Genomic DNA, 16945 nt, shown 5'->3' with positions numbered 1-16945 from the left:
GCGTAACCTTTTCAAGAAATTTCTTAATTTCATCGATTTTTGCGTAACCTTTTCAAGAAATTCGTCAATTTTATCGATTTTTACGTTACTTTTCCAAGAAATCACTCAACTCTATCGATTTTTGCGTAACGTTTTCAAGAAATTTCTTAATTTTATCGATTTTTCACGTTACCTTTTCCATATGTTCCAACATAAATAAAACATACTGTACTTTTATACTGAAATGTTGGTATTTATAATACAGGATCTAGTCGAATTACTGCTCAATATCATAGTTTTTTTTTACGTGGAGAAGGGTGAAATAATAAATTTTAATTTAAATCACTTTATATCATTTATTTTCCTTTTTTTTTCAATTAAAAACAGTATAGGGTGGTTCCATGTATGTTTCTAATATCCCTTTAACTTGCTGGTACTGCCTGGGGTTTTCCATCATCTCGAAAGTCGTATTTATATTGAGATACCTAAGTGTCGATGGTTCTGAAGGCAACCAAGTAATGTTACCAACGGGTTCGGGGGTTGGGACGCTATAAATTGTAAAATAAATATATTCGAGGGAAAAATCGGAAAATATGGTCAACAACTCACAAATATTTAACGAAATTTGTCCACATTTCAACGTAACGTTGCAACATTACGCCATCTTCTTCGGGAAACTGACTGAGATCGCTGTTGGAACCATCGTCCCACATGTAATGTAAATCTTCAGCGTGGGCTACTGTACCGGTGCCTATAATACACATTTAATAATAACCAGGTGCGTGATTATCAAAATTTGATAATATTTTACCTGGTGGTAATAAAGACAATAGTGACATCTGCCCTCCTAATTCACCTTTGTAAGAAAATTGATATAAATAATAGGGAGCCTCGGGGGAGGCTAACTCAACTTGCTTACACGTGGCTGTAGTGAACATATGATCACTGACATACTAAAATTATGAAAAATACCATCAATTCTAAGAAAACTGATGTTCTAGGGTCAAAATGGCGGCCGTAGGGTAAACAATAGATTTTGTCGTAAGTAAAAGTTTCCCAAAAGATAATTTCGAGACTACATAAAAGCAGCAACTCTTTATTAAAAACTCCTTTGGCAGTAATAATAAGGTTCAAAATCCAAAAATGTAGAAACTTGCGGTAGAAGCACTTGTTTACCCCACGGCGGTCATTTTCAAAATAGACATCAACGACATATCCGTTTTACGGAGTTGTACGGAGCCATATCTAGTGCATGGACTCATATTTGTGTGGAAACAAAAGGAAGCTTTGCGGGGCCGAAAAAAGTGGAAACTAAGATTGATGGGGCTGCAGTTCGTGGCCTAATTCGACCTAATTTGATCAAATTGACTTTATCAAGTTTGGACAGAAAAAGTAGTCAATCGGGGTCGAATCTGGAACGATTTGGCGAAATTCTGAGAATAGATTCAAGTTTTTTTGTCCGCCAAGTGACCTTTTTCAATTTGGAAGACAAAATAAAGACGCGCGGGACCAAATCTGGCGAATAAATTAAAATATTTGCCCGACGAGCGGTTTTTTCAAATCTGGAAACAAAAGGAAGTTTCGCGTGGCCGAAAAACTGGAAAATTTAGCCGAATTCGGACAGAATATCCAAATTCTTCACCCGAATTTTTCATATTTTCAAACTAAAATGAATCGCGCGGAGCCAAATCTGTAAAATATGGTTAGCGAGAAAACAGTAGTTTGATCAATTCAGCCATAGCGATAGCGAGATATGAATCGATGTAGATGTTGATTTGCGAATATCAAAAAATGGTCATTATCTTTCCAATCTATGAACATTCAAGTCAATTGGAAACAAAAAGAAGTCACGTGGAATAAAATCTGGAAAATACACTTGAATTTTTGCTCGGCGAGTGACTTGTCCAAATTCGGATACAAATATAAATCGCGCGGGGCCGAATCGGAACAACAGAGTGGATGGGGCTTGGAGTTCGTGATCTAATTCGATCAAATTTAGATAATAAACTTTCCAAGTCGGTCAATTTCGGGGCCCCTAGAGCCAACTTTTAAAAAATCACCTTTCAAATTACTTAAAACGATTCGTGGCGATCGCCATCGAAGGAATTTTTTCAATATTCGCGCTACGAGTCCGATCTGTTCTAAATTTCGAAAAACTTCATCGAAAATGTGAGAAACGGTAAAAAATCGAGTGATGAGACTTAATAACTATCGGACTTTCCTCGTATAATAAGATGTCGTTTATTAGTTCGTTATTGGATATCAAGAAACGGGAACCGGTTGGGATATGATATAAAATGTGGCGGGAAAAATGTATTGCGATGTTGTCAATAGTTCAAAAAAATCCACAATTCTATGAAACTTGCGAATTTTTTTGAAAAATATCGTAGAAATCGTTTTAGATTGGGTGCGTTTGGTATTATGATGATGCTTACTCTGATAAAGCCTCCATAATTTTCGTCAAAAGTCGTGTTGCCAGTGTAAAGTTGTCTTAATAAATTACCAGCAATCGTTCGATTTTCCGACGACATGTTTATCAACGGATCAACCAATAAACTAGGATCTTCGTCAAATTTTCCGTACTGAGTTTTATTTCGACTCCAAACTGTGAAATAATCAAGATGAAAATTCACTTTTTCGTATCAGTTACGAACACTGCCTCGGCGAATTCACCCCCCTCCCAAAAAAACATCAATTTATTTCGAAAAAAACATTTTTCGCGCTAAAACGATATTATTCATAAAAAGTTTAGTAAAGTAAAGTAAAATACAACTTGAGTTGAATGGTCTGTTCGTAGGCTTCCCCAGAAGTTATTACTCACTACTAATAATCAAATTTCACTGAGTTAGAGTTTGTATATTAAAAAAAAATCTTTTTTTCAATCGACTTACCTAAAAACGCCCATTCTTCCGAATTGAAACCTATCATAACAGGAATTTTCTTATAATTTTGGTTTAAGAACGAAGGGAAAGCTTGATAGGAGAACGGCCCGTCTTGTTCTAATACCACAGCACCAGTAACTTCCGACTAAATTCAAATAAAATAAACTTCACTTTCTGAATTATATAAAGTGTGTAAACACTTGGTCACTAACAATCAATAACTTCGTCTTGTATGCCATTACAAGCTAACCGGAAGACATAATGAAGCGATGCTAAACACTGTTAAAAGCGATCTTGAAAACCAAAATGTACGGATTGATACGCGTCTACAAATGAATTTAAAAATGAACTAACGCAAAACGAAATCGACGATTATAAGATAAATAAAGACACGTAAGATAAAGAAGAATCAAATATAAATTAGTTAGAAAGTCTCAAAGATTTTGGCAACACAAGATGGAAGATTATTCGATGGAATCAAGACAAAGTTTCTAGTCAAAAACGGAGATACCAGAATACAGAAGAAATTAAAATAGCGGAAAACTCAGGACATTAAACGAAAGACACGGGATTGGAAATAATGGAAACTGATGTAGAAAAAAGAGCCCACGAAATAATTCAACCTCAACATGCCTCACACCTGAAAAGGTAGAAAAGCTTCAGGATTCCTTCTGGCAACTGAATTGTCATAAAAGTTGAAACTGTAGTTTTCATACTAGAAGGCAAAAGAGTCCCAAAAACAACTGCTTTGGACACTCGATCATTTGAGCAACTCGAGACAGGTTCTCCTTTCAAATTGATTCAGTAAAACCACCAAGAACCTGGAGAAGTTGGAAAAGTGCATCTCCGAGGAAGTCTGTGACGGTTTTTTTCTTTGTAGAAGGTTGAAAACACCAAAAAAGTACTCAAACATATTATTGGAACGTCGTTGAAGCATGAACAAGAAAGAAACGACAGACCTTGTCATCGTTTAGTACGAAAGGCTTCGGGATTTCTTCTGGCAACTGAATTGTCATAAAAGTTGAAACTGTAGTTTTCATACTAGAAGGCAAAAGAGTCCCAAAAACAACTGCTTTGGACACTCGATCATTTGAGCAACTCGAGACAGGTTCTCCTTTCAAATTGATTCAGTAAAACCACCAAGAACCTGGAGAAGTTGGAAAAGTGCATCTCCGAGGAAGTCTGTGATGGTTTTTTTCTTTGTAGAAGGTTAAAAACACCAAAAAAGTACTCAAACATATCATTGGAACGTCGTTGAAGCATGAAGAAGAAAGAAACGACAGACCTCGTAATCGTTTAGTACGAAAGGCTTCGGGATTTCTTCTGGCAACTGAATTGTCATAAAAGTTGAAACTGTCTTTTCATATTAGAAGACAAAAGAGTCCCAAAAACAACTGCTTTGGACACTCGATCATTTGAGCAACTCGAGACAGGTTCTCCTTTCAAATTGATTCAGTAAAACCACCAAGAACCTGGAGAAGTTGGAAAAGTGCATCTCCGAGGAAGTCTGTGATGGTTTTTTTCTTTGTAGAAGGTTAAAAACACCAAAAAAGTACTCAAACATATCATTGGAACGTCGTTGAAGCATGAAGAAGAAAGAAACGACAGACCTCGTAATCGTTTAGTACGAAAGGCTTCGGGATTTCTTCTGGCAACTGAATTGTCATAAAAGTTGAAACTGTCTTTTCATATTAGAAGACAAAAGAGTCCCAAAAACAACTGCTTTGGACACTCGATCATTTGAGCAACTCGAGACAGGTTCTCCTTTCAAATTGATTCAGTAAAACCACCAAGAACCTGGAGAAGTTGGAAAAGTGCATCTCCGAGAAAGTCTGTGATGGTTTTTTTCTTTGTAGAAGGTTAAAAACACCAACAAAGTATTCAAACATATTATTGGAACGTCGTTGAAGCATGAAGAAGAAAGAAACGACAGACCTTGTCATCGTTTAGTACGAAAGGCTTCGGGATTTCTTCTGGCAACTGAATTGTCATAAAAGTTGAAACTGTCTTTTCATATTAGAAGACAAAAGAGTCCCAAAAACAAGTGCTTTGGACACTCGATCATTTGAGCAACTCGAGACAGGTTCTCCTTTCAAATTGATTCAGTAAAACCACCAAGAACCTGGAGAAGTTGGAAAAGTGCATCTCCGAGAAAGTCTGTGATGGTTTTTTTCTTTGTAGAAGGTTAAAAACACCAACAAAGTATTCAAACATATTATTGGAACGTCGTTGAAGCATGAAGAAGAAAGAAACGACAGACCTTGTCATCGTTTAGTACGAAAGGCTTCGGGATTTCTTCTGGCAACTGAATTGTCATAAAAGTTGAAACTGTAGTTTTCATACTAGAAGGCAAAAGAGTCCCAAAAACAACTGCTTTGGACACTCGATCATTTGAGCAACTCGAGACAGGTTCTCCTTTCAAATTGATTCAGTAAAACCACCAAGAACCTGGAGAAGTTGGAAAAGTGCATCTCCGAGGAAGTCTGTGACGGTTTTTTTCTTTGTAGAAGGTTAAAAACACCAACAAAGTACTCAAACATATTATTGGAACGTCGTTGAAGCATGAAGAAGAAAGAAACGACAGACCTTGTCATCGTTTAGTACGAAAGGCTTCGGGATTTCTTCTGGCAACTGAATTGTCATAAAAGTTGAAACTGTAGTTTTCATACTAGAAGGCAAAAGAGTCCCAAAAACAAGTGCTTTGGACACTCGATCATTTGAGCAACTCGAGACAGGTTCTCCTTTCAAATTGATTCAGTAAAACCACCAAGAACCTGGAGAAGTTGGAAAAGTGCATCTCCGAGGAAGTCTGTGACGGTTTTTTTCTTTGTAGAAGGTTAAAAACACCAACAAAGTACTCAAACATATTATTGGAACGTCGTTGAAGCATGAAGAAGAAAGAAACGACAGACCTTGTCATCGTTTAGTACGAAAGGCTTCGGGATTTCTTCTGGCAACTGAATTGTCATAAAAGTTGGAACTGTCTTTTCATATTAGAAGACAAAAGAGTCCCAAAAACAAGTGCTTTGGACACTCGATCATTTGAGCAACTCGAGACAGGTTCTCCTTTCAAATTGATTCAGCAAAACCACCAAGAACCTGGAGAAGTTGGAAAAGTGCATCTCCGAGGAAGTCTGTGATGGTTTTTTTCTTTGTAGAAGGTTAAAAACACCAAAAAAGTACTCAAACATATCATTGGAACGTCGTTGAAGCATGAAGAAGAAAGAAACGACAGACCTCGTAATCGTTTAGTACGAAAGGCTTCGGGATTTCTTCTGGCAACTGAATTGTCATAAAAGTTGAAACTGTCTTTTCATATTAGAAGACAAAAGAGTCCCAAAAACAAGTGCTTTGGACACTCGATCATTTGAGCAACTCGAGACAGGTTCTCCTTTCAAATTGATTCAGTAAAACCACCAAGAACCTGGAGAAGTTGGAAAAGTGCATCTCCGAGAAAGTCTGTGATGGTTTTTTTCTTTGTAGAAGGTTAAAAACACCAACAAAGTATTCAAACATATTATTGGAACGTCGTTGAAGCATGAAGAAGAAAGAAACGACAGACCTTGTCATCGTTTAGTACGAAAGGCTTCGGGATTTCTTCTGGCAACTGAATTGTCATAAAAGTTGAAACTGTAGTTTTCATACTAGAAGGCAAAAGAGTCCCAAAAACAAGTGCTTTGGACACTCGATCATTTGAGCAACTCGAGACAGGTTCTCCTTTCAAATTGATTCAGTAAAACCACCAAGAACCTGGAGAAGTTGGAAAAGTGCATCTCCGAGGAAGTCTGTGACGGTTTTTTTCTTTGTAGAAGGTTAAAAACACCAACAAAGTACTCAAACATATTATTGGAACGTCGTTGAAGCATGAAGAAGAAAGAAACGACAGACCTCGTAATCGTTTAGTACGAAAGGCTTCGGGATTTCTTCTGGCAACTGAATTGTCATAAAAGTTGAAACTGTAGTTTTCATACTAGAAGGCAAAAGAGTCCCAAAAACAACTGCTTTGGACACTCGATCATTTGAGCAACTCGAGACAGGTTCTCCTTTCAAATTGATTCAGTAAAACCACCAAGAACCTGGAGAAGTTGGAAAAGTGCATCTCCGAGGAAGTCTGTGATGGTTTTTTTCTTTGTAGAAGGTTAAAAACACCAAAAAAGTACTCAAACATATCATTGGAACGTCGTTGAAGCATGAAGAAGAAAGAAACGACAGACCTCGTAATCGTTTAGTACGAAAGGCTTCGGGATTTCTTCTGGCAACTGAATTGTCATAAAAGTTGAAACTGTCTTTTCATATTAGAAGACAAAAGAGTCCCAAAAACAAGTGCTTTGGACACTCGATCATTTGAGCAACTCGAGACAGGTTCTCCTTTCAAATTGATTCAGTAAAACCACCAAGAACCTGGAGAAGTTGGAAAAGTGCATCTCCGAGAAAGTCTGTGATGGTTTTTTTCTTTGTAGAAGGTTAAAAACACCAACAAAGTATTCAAACATATTATTGGAACGTCGTTGAAGCATGAAGAAGAAAGAAACGACAGACCTTGTCATCGTTTAGTACGAAAGGCTTCGGGATTTCTTCTGGCAACTGAATTGTCATAAAAGTTGAAACTGTAGTTTTCATACTAGAAGGCAAAAGAGTCCCAAAAACAAGTGCTTTGGACACTCGATCATTTGAGCAACTCGAGACAGGTTCTCCTTTCAAATTGATTCAGTAAAACCACCAAGAACCTGGAGAAGTTGGAAAAGTGCATCTCCGAGGAAGTCTGTGACGGTTTTTTTCTTTGTAGAAGGTTAAAAACACCAACAAAGTACTCAAACATATTATTGGAACGTCGTTGAAGCATGAAGAAGAAAGAAACGACAGACCTTGTCATCGTTTAGTACGAAAGGCTTCGGGATTTCTTCTGGCAACTGAATTGTCATAAAAGTTGAAACTGTAGTTTTCATACTAGAAGGCAAAAGAGTCCCAAAAACAAGTGCTTTGGACACTCGATCATTTGAGCAACTCGAGACAGGTTCTCCTTTCAAATTGATTCAGTAAAACCACCAAGAACCTGGAGAAGTTGGAAAAGTGCATCTCCGAGGAAGTCTGTGACGGTTTTTTTCTTTGTAGAAGGTTAAAAACACCAACAAAGTACTCAAACATATTATTGGAACGTCGTTGAAGCATGAAGAAGAAAGAAACGACAGACCTTGTCATCGTTTAGTACGAAAGGCTTCGGGATTTCTTCTGGCAACTGAATTGTCATAAAAGTTGGAACTGTCTTTTCATATTAGAAGACAAAAGAGTCCCAAAAACAAGTGCTTTGGACACTCGATCATTTGAGCAACTCGAGACAGGTTCTCCTTTCAAATTGATTCAGCAAAACCACCAAGAACCTGGAGAAGTTGGAAAAGTGCATCTCCGAGGAAGTCTGTGATGGTTTTTTTCTTTGTAGAAGGTTAAAAACACCAAAAAAGTACTCAAACATATCATTGGAACGTCGTTGAAGCATGAAGAAGAAAGAAACGACAGACCTCGTAATCGTTTAGTACGAAAGGCTTCGGGATTTCTTCTGGCAACTGAATTGTCATAAAAGTTGAAACTGTCTTTTCATATTAGAAGACAAAAGAGTCCCAAAAACAAGTGCTTTGGACACTCGATCATTTGAGCAACTCGAGACAGGTTCTCCTTTCAAATTGATTCAGTAAAACCACCAAGAACCTGGAGAAGTTGGAAAAGTGCATCTCCGAGAAAGTCTGTGATGGTTTTTTTCTTTGTAGAAGGTTAAAAACACCAACAAAGTATTCAAACATATTATTGGAACGTCGTTGAAGCATGAAGAAGAAAGAAACGACAGACCTTGTCATCGTTTAGTACGAAAGGCTTCGGGATTTCTTCTGGCAACTGAATTGTCATAAAAGTTGAAACTGTAGTTTTCATACTAGAAGGCAAAAGAGTCCCAAAAACAACTGCTTTGGACACTCGATCATTTGAGCAACTCGAGACAGGTTCTCCTTTCAAATTGATTCAGCAAAACCACCAAGAACCTGAAGAAGTTGGAAAAGTGCATCTCCGAGGAAGTCTGTGATGGTTTTTTTCTTTGTAGAAGGTTAAAAACACCAACAAAGTATTCAAACATATTATTGGAACGTCGTTGAAGCATGAAGAAGAAAGAAACGACAGACCTTGTCATCGTTTAGTACGAAAGGCTTCGGGATTTCTTCTGGCAACTGAATTGTCATAAAAGTTGAAACTGTAGTTTTCATACTAGAAGGCAAAAGAGTCCCAAAAACAACTGCTTTGGACACTCGATCATTTGAGCAACTCGAGACAGGTTCTCCTTTCAAATTGATTCAGCAAAACCACCAAGAACCTGGAGAAGTTGGAAAAGTGCATCTCCGAGGAAGTCTGTGACGGTTTTTTTCTTTGTAGAAGGTTAAAAACACCAACAAAGTACTCAAACATATTATTGGAACGTCGTTGAAGCAACTTCAACTACGAGATTTGCTATCTAAGTTTCGAACCAACTGTCGAAATCCGATCGAGGTACGTCCAAAACTGAAGCGGCTGCTATCGAAATAGCGAGTCGCTTTATATTTACAGTTTTTTTTGTATTCTGACGAGCTTTTATGGATGTTCACTACAAATAATGGCGGTTTCCAAAGTTTACTGTCTATCTTAGAATACTTACATGTAAAATATCTTCGGCACTGGCGCTTTGGAGCAATTTCAAGATGTCGCTCGAATCGGTGGAATTAAAAGTTGGATCTAGAGCTTTTGCAAGCTTGTAAGCTTCATTCGTAATGTTCTGTGTTCTCAATTCACTACCGACTGGACTTCCACTTTGCATTATGGCAGCGTGGAATATTTCTACAAAATATATTCCCTTAAGTATGGATATAACTCCTTTTATGCGGTTTAGAAGTTTCCTTGTGCTGCTTCGATATCAAACGACCAAAGTTTTCCGATTTAAACGTACTTTGACATTTTTAGTACCAATTCTGACTATTAGAGTATGATCTTAAAGAGAAAACATTTCCACTCGATCTGATCCTAACGAATCCGTAGTATGACAAAATGTGGGGGGTTGAAAATTGGAAAAATTGAACCAAAATAAAAAGGAAACGACGTAAACTAATAAAGAAAATTTTTCAGTAACTCTCCGGTAGCTACGGGAAGTCATGTGCCCACAAACTTCTCCACCTCGTCCTACGACGTCTACTTTCAGTGGTCATAACTTGTGGTAGTCGCAGGGCGATAAATCCGGACTGTAGAGGGTCGATTCTACTACCTCCCACCCCAATGATGATATTAGATAATCACAAACGTTCCTGGTAATCTTCGCTTTGACTGACGTCAATGTCTTCTTCCTCCTGATGCGGAGTGTGAAAGTTTCGACGGTGTAGTAAAGATTCGTCCCCCCTCCGCTTCGTATTACTTCAAATTTCCAATCGCGCGAGTTTTTGCTCGAATTTCAAGTTTGCGAACCCATCGCGTCCTCATTTTTTGAAATTGAACGCGTTCGTGGTTGATAGACTCTAGACTTTCAATTCCAACGCCATGCGGCTAATCCTCGACGGTTTCGCGGCCATCTTTGAACCTTGAAAGTGCCGAGTAATGTTGAAATGGAACCCGGCTAACACGTGACGTTTAAAACATACAGGCGCGCCATCTACACCGTTTCAATCAGTAATTTAGTATGAAAATAGTTGTTTACACGGAGTGAATCACGAGAAAGAATGATTTCGACGGTTTTATTCACTATTGACATGATTTCGGTGATCCAGTAGTACAGTCTACTTCTAGTTTTGTTGTAAACTAAAGAAAAACTTCATTTTTATGGGGAGAAGAGTTGTTTTAAAGGAAAAGTTCACGTTAATAGACCAAGAAAAGGTGTTAAGGTTGTCTGTCGGAACGAAACCCCCGCCGTGACATGGTTAAATGAACCGTAACGATAAGAATTTTTAAAAATTACGAAATTTGGAATATATATACACATATATATATTAAATACTAACTTGTATCGTTAACGTAAGGTCCTAGAAGGTGATAGCCGACAGAAATCGATCCGGCGCTTTCTCCAACTAAAACAACTTGATAAGGATTACCACTGAAGGCTTTAATATTCCTGTTAACCCATTGCATAGCGAACAATTGATCTTTTAGGCCCAAATTAGGCGGAATCACACCATCATCGGTACCAACGAATCCTGAAATAATGTTTTAATATCGAATAAATCCGGCAACGTCCGAAAAATACGAGGTTCGATCAAATTTAAACGAGCTTTAACCGTTATTTTATCCATTCCGTCCTCGTAGATATGTAAAAGATCGAATCACTACCCTGTAAGTATTTTTTAGATATGTAAGGGTGTGGGGACAATGAATCCTCCAGGAAATTTTGAGATTTAGGCGAGATATGGTAACTGCTCATTATGCAAACGGCGCTGTAAAAATTTTTGCTAAATTGGAACTCCAAACTTAATAATTTAAAAGCCGATCGGGTTCATTGGAGTCGGCCCTGATACAGGAGCTGTTCCTCTGCAGCGCTGGAGTTGCGCTGAAAGAAGGAAAGCTCCAACCATTGGCCAGAAGAGAACGAAATGAAAACTCTGCTAAATAAAAACGGTTTGAAGTTTTTCGTAGACAATTGGGTAGTTTCTAGTTTATTATCTCCAATTTATGTAACTGTTTGAGGACCTGGAGGAGCAATTTCATCTTTGTCGTCGATACAACATCTCAATTTGATCCAAGGGACCCCAGTGGAAGAGCTGTCAGCGAACCACCGTTCAAATCCAAGAAAATCGTAGCCAAAACTTTCCCCGTTGTATTCACCCATAGCTTTCCACCCTTGTACCATCACTAAGGGACATTTTAGTGCCAAAGAGCTTTCTCTTCTTGAATTTTTTGAATCATGAAACTTCCATGGCCGTCAACAAGTTTGTGGAGCAGTTTGAAGAAACTATCCCACTCGATAAGCCCCTGAACTAGTCCAAGTGGTTGTTTGGATTCATTGCAACAAATCCACGAACTTGGAAAGCAGTCCGAAGTTAATTTCAATTCGTTCAACCTCTTTTTATGATCGATTTTCTAAGTGACTATAGACTATATCATTCCATTAAAGGCCACTAAAGGCTCGTTTAAATTTGATTGACTTTGTACTATGAATTGGTTAGATAAGATGGGTTTTATAATAAATAAAAGCAACAAATATCAATAAACCAATGAGGAAATTACGAAAATAGATAATTATGTGAAAATAACTATAAAAAAATTTGTTTTCGTTTCAGATCGAATTCTGATTAAATTACCGAAAGCTCCCAAACGATAATTGAAGGTAACAACCACCACGCCATAGTCCATGAGATATTTAGGTCCATAGTATTCGAATGTACTGGATTCATTTACAAATCCACCACCGTGGATCCAAAGCAGTACTGGTAAAACTTTAGCGTCAGTTGGTTTCTGTAATAAATTTTTTTTCGATAGTTTTGTTGTTGCGGGGCGACGAAATTCATTAAAAAACTTACTTGGGGTGTATAAACATTAATATACAAACAATCTTCGCTAATTTCCAAATTCGCGTATTTCCTTTTGTATTGGTAACAGATTTTTGTGTTGTTTGTCGTTTCTAAAATATCTGACCACGGCTCTGGAGCTTTAGGAGGCTTAAAAAAATCGATTCAGGTAAAACCAAGAAAAAAAAATATGCTATGCGAATAAGAAAAACCTACAAAACATGATACGATAAACAAAAAATATTCAATGGAACTCAAAAGTGTTAAAAAAACTATTAAGAGATCTTACAAATGACATAGGAAATACGGGAGAACGAAAACACTGTTTAATCGATAATCTAAGTTGGATTAGAACAAAAGAATACAAAAAAAAACCCAAAAAATATGAAAAAAAAACAAAAAAAGAGCAAAGCACTCGATTCAACGCACGATTTTACATAAAATAAAATTATCTCCCGGACTAAAACTATAATTATTTGAAATTAATACAGTTTTCAGTTAATTACTCGAATAAATATTGAATTTTTTAGTTTTTATTGAAAAAATTTGAATAAATTATTCGATTCAGATCGAAATCCAAACTTAATTATTATTTTTTTAATCAAATTTTGTAGTTTTACGTAATCTGAATTTATTTTGGTGTTAAATTGACTTTCATCTGTGAGGCGAACGAACCTAAATCCGTCTCTGTTCACAACATTCTTCATTATAATATTTCAAATGTATAGAGACCGCTGTTATTCCACCAAAACACAACTAAGGATATTTAAATTAACTTTCAAATTAATTAGTTGAATAAATATTGAATTTTACCGTTGTTTTAATAAAAATTGAATAAACTATTCGATTTAGATCGAAATTCAAAGTTAATCATTATTTTTCCAATCAAAATTTTTTAGTTTTACGTAATCTGAATTTATTTTGGTGTTAAATTGACTTCCACCTGTGAGGCGAACGAACCTGAATCCGTCTCTGTTCACAACATTCTTCATTATCATATTTCAAATGTATAGAGACCGCTGTTATTCCACCAAAACACAACTAAGAATATTTAAATCAACTTTCAAATTAATTAGTTGAATAAATATTGAATTTTACCGTTGTTTTAATAAAAATTGAATAAACTATTCGATTTAGATCGAAATTCAAAGTTAATTATTATTTTTTCAATAAAATTTTGTAGTTTTACGTAGTCTGAATTTATTTTGGTGTTAAATTGACTTTCATCTGTGAGGCGAACGAACCTAAATCCGTCTCTGTTCACAACATCCTTCATTATAATATTTCGAATGTATAGAGACCGCTGTTATTCCACCAAAACACAACTAAGAATATTCAAATCAACTTTCAAATTATTTAATTGAATAAATATGGAATTTTACCGTTGTTTTAAAGAAAATTGAATAAATTATTCGATTTAGATCGAAATTCAACGTTAATTATTATTTTTTTAATCAAAATTTTGTAGTTTTACGTAATCTGAATTTATTTTGATGTTAAATTGACTTCCATCTGTGAGGCGAACGAACCTAAATCCGTCTCTGTTCACATCATCCTTCATTATCATATTTCAAATGTATAGAGACCGCTGTTATTCCACCAAAACACAACTAAGAATATTTAAATCAACTTTCAAATTAATTAGTTGAATAAATATTGAATTTTACCGTTGTTTTAATAAAAATTGAATAAACTATTCGATTTAGATCGAAATTCAAAGTTAATTATTATTTTTCCAATCAAAATTTTTTAGTTTTACGTAGTCTGAATTTATTTTGGAGTTAAATTGACTTTCATCTGTGAGGCGAACAAACCTGAATCCGTCTCTGTTCACAACATCCTTCATTATAATAATTCAAATGTATAGAGACCGCTGTTATTCCACCAAAACACAACTAAGAATATTCAAATCAACTTTCGAATTAATTAATTGAATAAATATGGAATTTTACCGTTGTTTTAATAAAAATTGAATAAACTATTCGATTTAGATCGAAATTCAAAGTTAATTATTATTTTTTTAATCAAAATTTTGTAGTTTTACGTAATCTGAATTTATTTTGGTGTTAAATTGACTTTCATCTGTGAGGCGAACGAACCTAAATCCGTCTCTGTTCACAACATCCTTCATTATAATATTTCGAATGTATAGAGACCGCTGTTATTCCACCAAAACACAACTAAGAATATTCAAATCAACTTTCGAATTAATTAATTGAATAAATATGGAATTTTACCGTTGTTTTAATAAAAATTGAATAAACTATTCGATTTAGATCGAAATTCAAAGTTAATTATTATTTTTTTAATCAAAATTTTGTAGTTTTACGTAATCTGAATTTATTTTGGTGTTAAATTGACTTTCATCTGTGAGGCGAACGAACCTAAATCCGTCTCTGTTCACATCATCCTTCATTATCATATTTCAAATGTATAGAGACCGCTGTTATTCCACCAAAACACAACTAAGAATATTTAAATCAACTTTCAAATTAATTAGTTGAATAAATATTGAATTTTACCGTTGTTTTAATAAAAATTGAATAAACTATTCGATTTAGATCGAAATTCAAAGTTAATTATTATTTTTCCAATCAAAATTTTTTAGTTTTACGTAGTCTGAATTTATTTTGGAGTTAAATTGACTTTCATCTGTGAGGCGAACAAACCTGAATCCGTCTCTGTTCACAACATCCTTCATTATAATAATTCAAATGTATAGAGACCGCTGTTATTCCACCAAAACACAACTAAGAATATTCAAATCAACTTTCGAATTAATTAATTGAATAAATATTGAATTTTACCGTTGTTTTAATAAAATTTGAATAAACTATTCGATTTAGATCGAAATCCAAAGTTAATTATTATTTTTCCAATCAAAATTTTTTAGTTTTACGTAGTCTGAATTTATTTTGGTGTTAAATTGACTTCCATCTGTGAGGCGAACAAACCTGAATCCGTCTCTGTTCACAACATCCTTCATTATAATAATTCAATTGTATAGAGACCGCTGCTATTCCACCAAAACACAACTAAGGATATTTAAATCAACTTTCAAATTAATTAATTGAATAAATATTGAATTTTACCGTTGTTTTAATAAAATTTGAATAAACTATTCGATTTAGATCGAAATCCAAAGTTAATTATTATTTTTCCAATCAAAATTTTTTAGTTTTACGTAGTCTGAATTTATTTTGGTGTTAAATTGACTTCCATCTGTGAGGCGAACAAACCTGAATCCGTCTCTGTTCACAACATCCTTCATTATAATAATTCAATTGTATAGAGACCGCTGTTATTCCACCAAAACACAACTAAGAATATTCAAATCAACTTTCGAATTAATTAATTGAATAAATATTGAATTTTACCGTTGTTTTAATAAAATTTGAATAAACTATTCGATTTAGATCGAAATCCAAAGTTAATTATTATTTTTTTCATTTATATTTTGAAAAAAAAATGACAAATGACGATTTATAAACTTTTATAGCACTCGATTCAACATACAATTGTACATAAAATAAAATTATCCCCCGGACTAAAACTATAACTATTTGAGATTAGTACAGGTGATGAATTTGAAATGGTTATACAGGAAATTTGATTCATATTTCGAAAGGAAAAATAAAATAAAACGACAAATGAAAAAATAACAATTCATGATTTTCGATATTAAAACGTCATATACTTACTTGGAATCGATTTTCACCTATTGGTTTGGCTGCGTAGGGTATTTCTTGGAAAGCGTAATAGTCCTTACCACTTTCACTTTTTAGAATATGTCCTTTGATTTTTCCTGATTCAATTTCAACTATAGTATCGTCAGCATACGCATAATTGATATTGACCAATATTGGTATTAAAAAAATTAATTTAAAAGGAGTCATTTTCAGCTTTTGGATAACCACAACCTTACTAATTGTGAAAACACATTTATATATAATTTTTTCGAGTGGCCGTTTCCGTTTAAAATTTGGAAAACAATAAATTGTCATATAGATAACGTCAATTAATAAAATTATCAGATATTTCAATATGATAAGTGAATATTGATAAGGATATGAAAAAAAAATGATAAAATTAATGAAAAATTCAGAATAACGTGATGGAAAAATTTCTAAATCGAGAAATAAATACCAAGAAATCACTAGAAAAAATAATTGAGATGAGAGAAAGAACATGTTAAACAGAATATATATAAAATGGATGGTATAAAATATTATTTGTTGCGTGATTTGAGTCCATCTTCCAAAATTTATCATAATTCATAAAAGACATACCAGAATTTTTCAAAAAATTGAAAATAGAACTCGAAAAATGAGCTGAATGAGTACATTTATTTTTTCATATTATAAAGATACGGAAAATGGTAAAATTTCACAGTTTTTTCAGAATATTTTGAATGATTTATTCCATTAGGTCTGAATCCATGAGATAATTATCATTTTTGCCATTAACTTTTATTTCAGTTTTACGTAATCTGAATTTATTTTGGTGTTAAATTGACTTCCACATGTGAGGGGAACGAACCTAAATCCGTCTCTGTTCACATCATCCTTCATTATAATATTTCAA

General features: G+C 34.7%; 1 protein-coding gene across 1 annotated transcript; it reads right to left on the bottom strand.

The window, feature by feature from the left end:
• Positions 1-309: 309 nt before the first annotated feature.
• On the bottom strand, positions 310-16349 carry LOC130893672 (juvenile hormone esterase-like). Its single transcript, XM_057799950.1, has 10 exons — positions 16063-16349; positions 12374-12511; positions 12155-12308; positions 10862-11053; positions 9535-9713; positions 2871-3006; positions 2415-2584; positions 791-932; positions 589-730; positions 310-527 (listed from the first exon to the last, which is right to left on the bottom strand). Exons 1-10 carry the CDS (start codon positions 16255-16257, stop codon positions 353-355), a joined length of 1623 nt encoding a protein of 540 aa, XP_057655933.1. The 5' UTR covers positions 16258-16349; the 3' UTR covers positions 310-352.
• Between the last annotated feature and the right edge of the window lie 596 nt (positions 16350-16945).

This window comes from Diorhabda carinulata, chromosome 5 (assembly GCF_026250575.1).
Source record: "Diorhabda carinulata isolate Delta chromosome 5, icDioCari1.1, whole genome shotgun sequence".
NCBI lineage: Eukaryota > Metazoa > Arthropoda > Insecta > Coleoptera > Chrysomelidae > Diorhabda > Diorhabda carinulata.
This window is presented reverse-complemented; position numbering and strand designations above follow the sequence as displayed.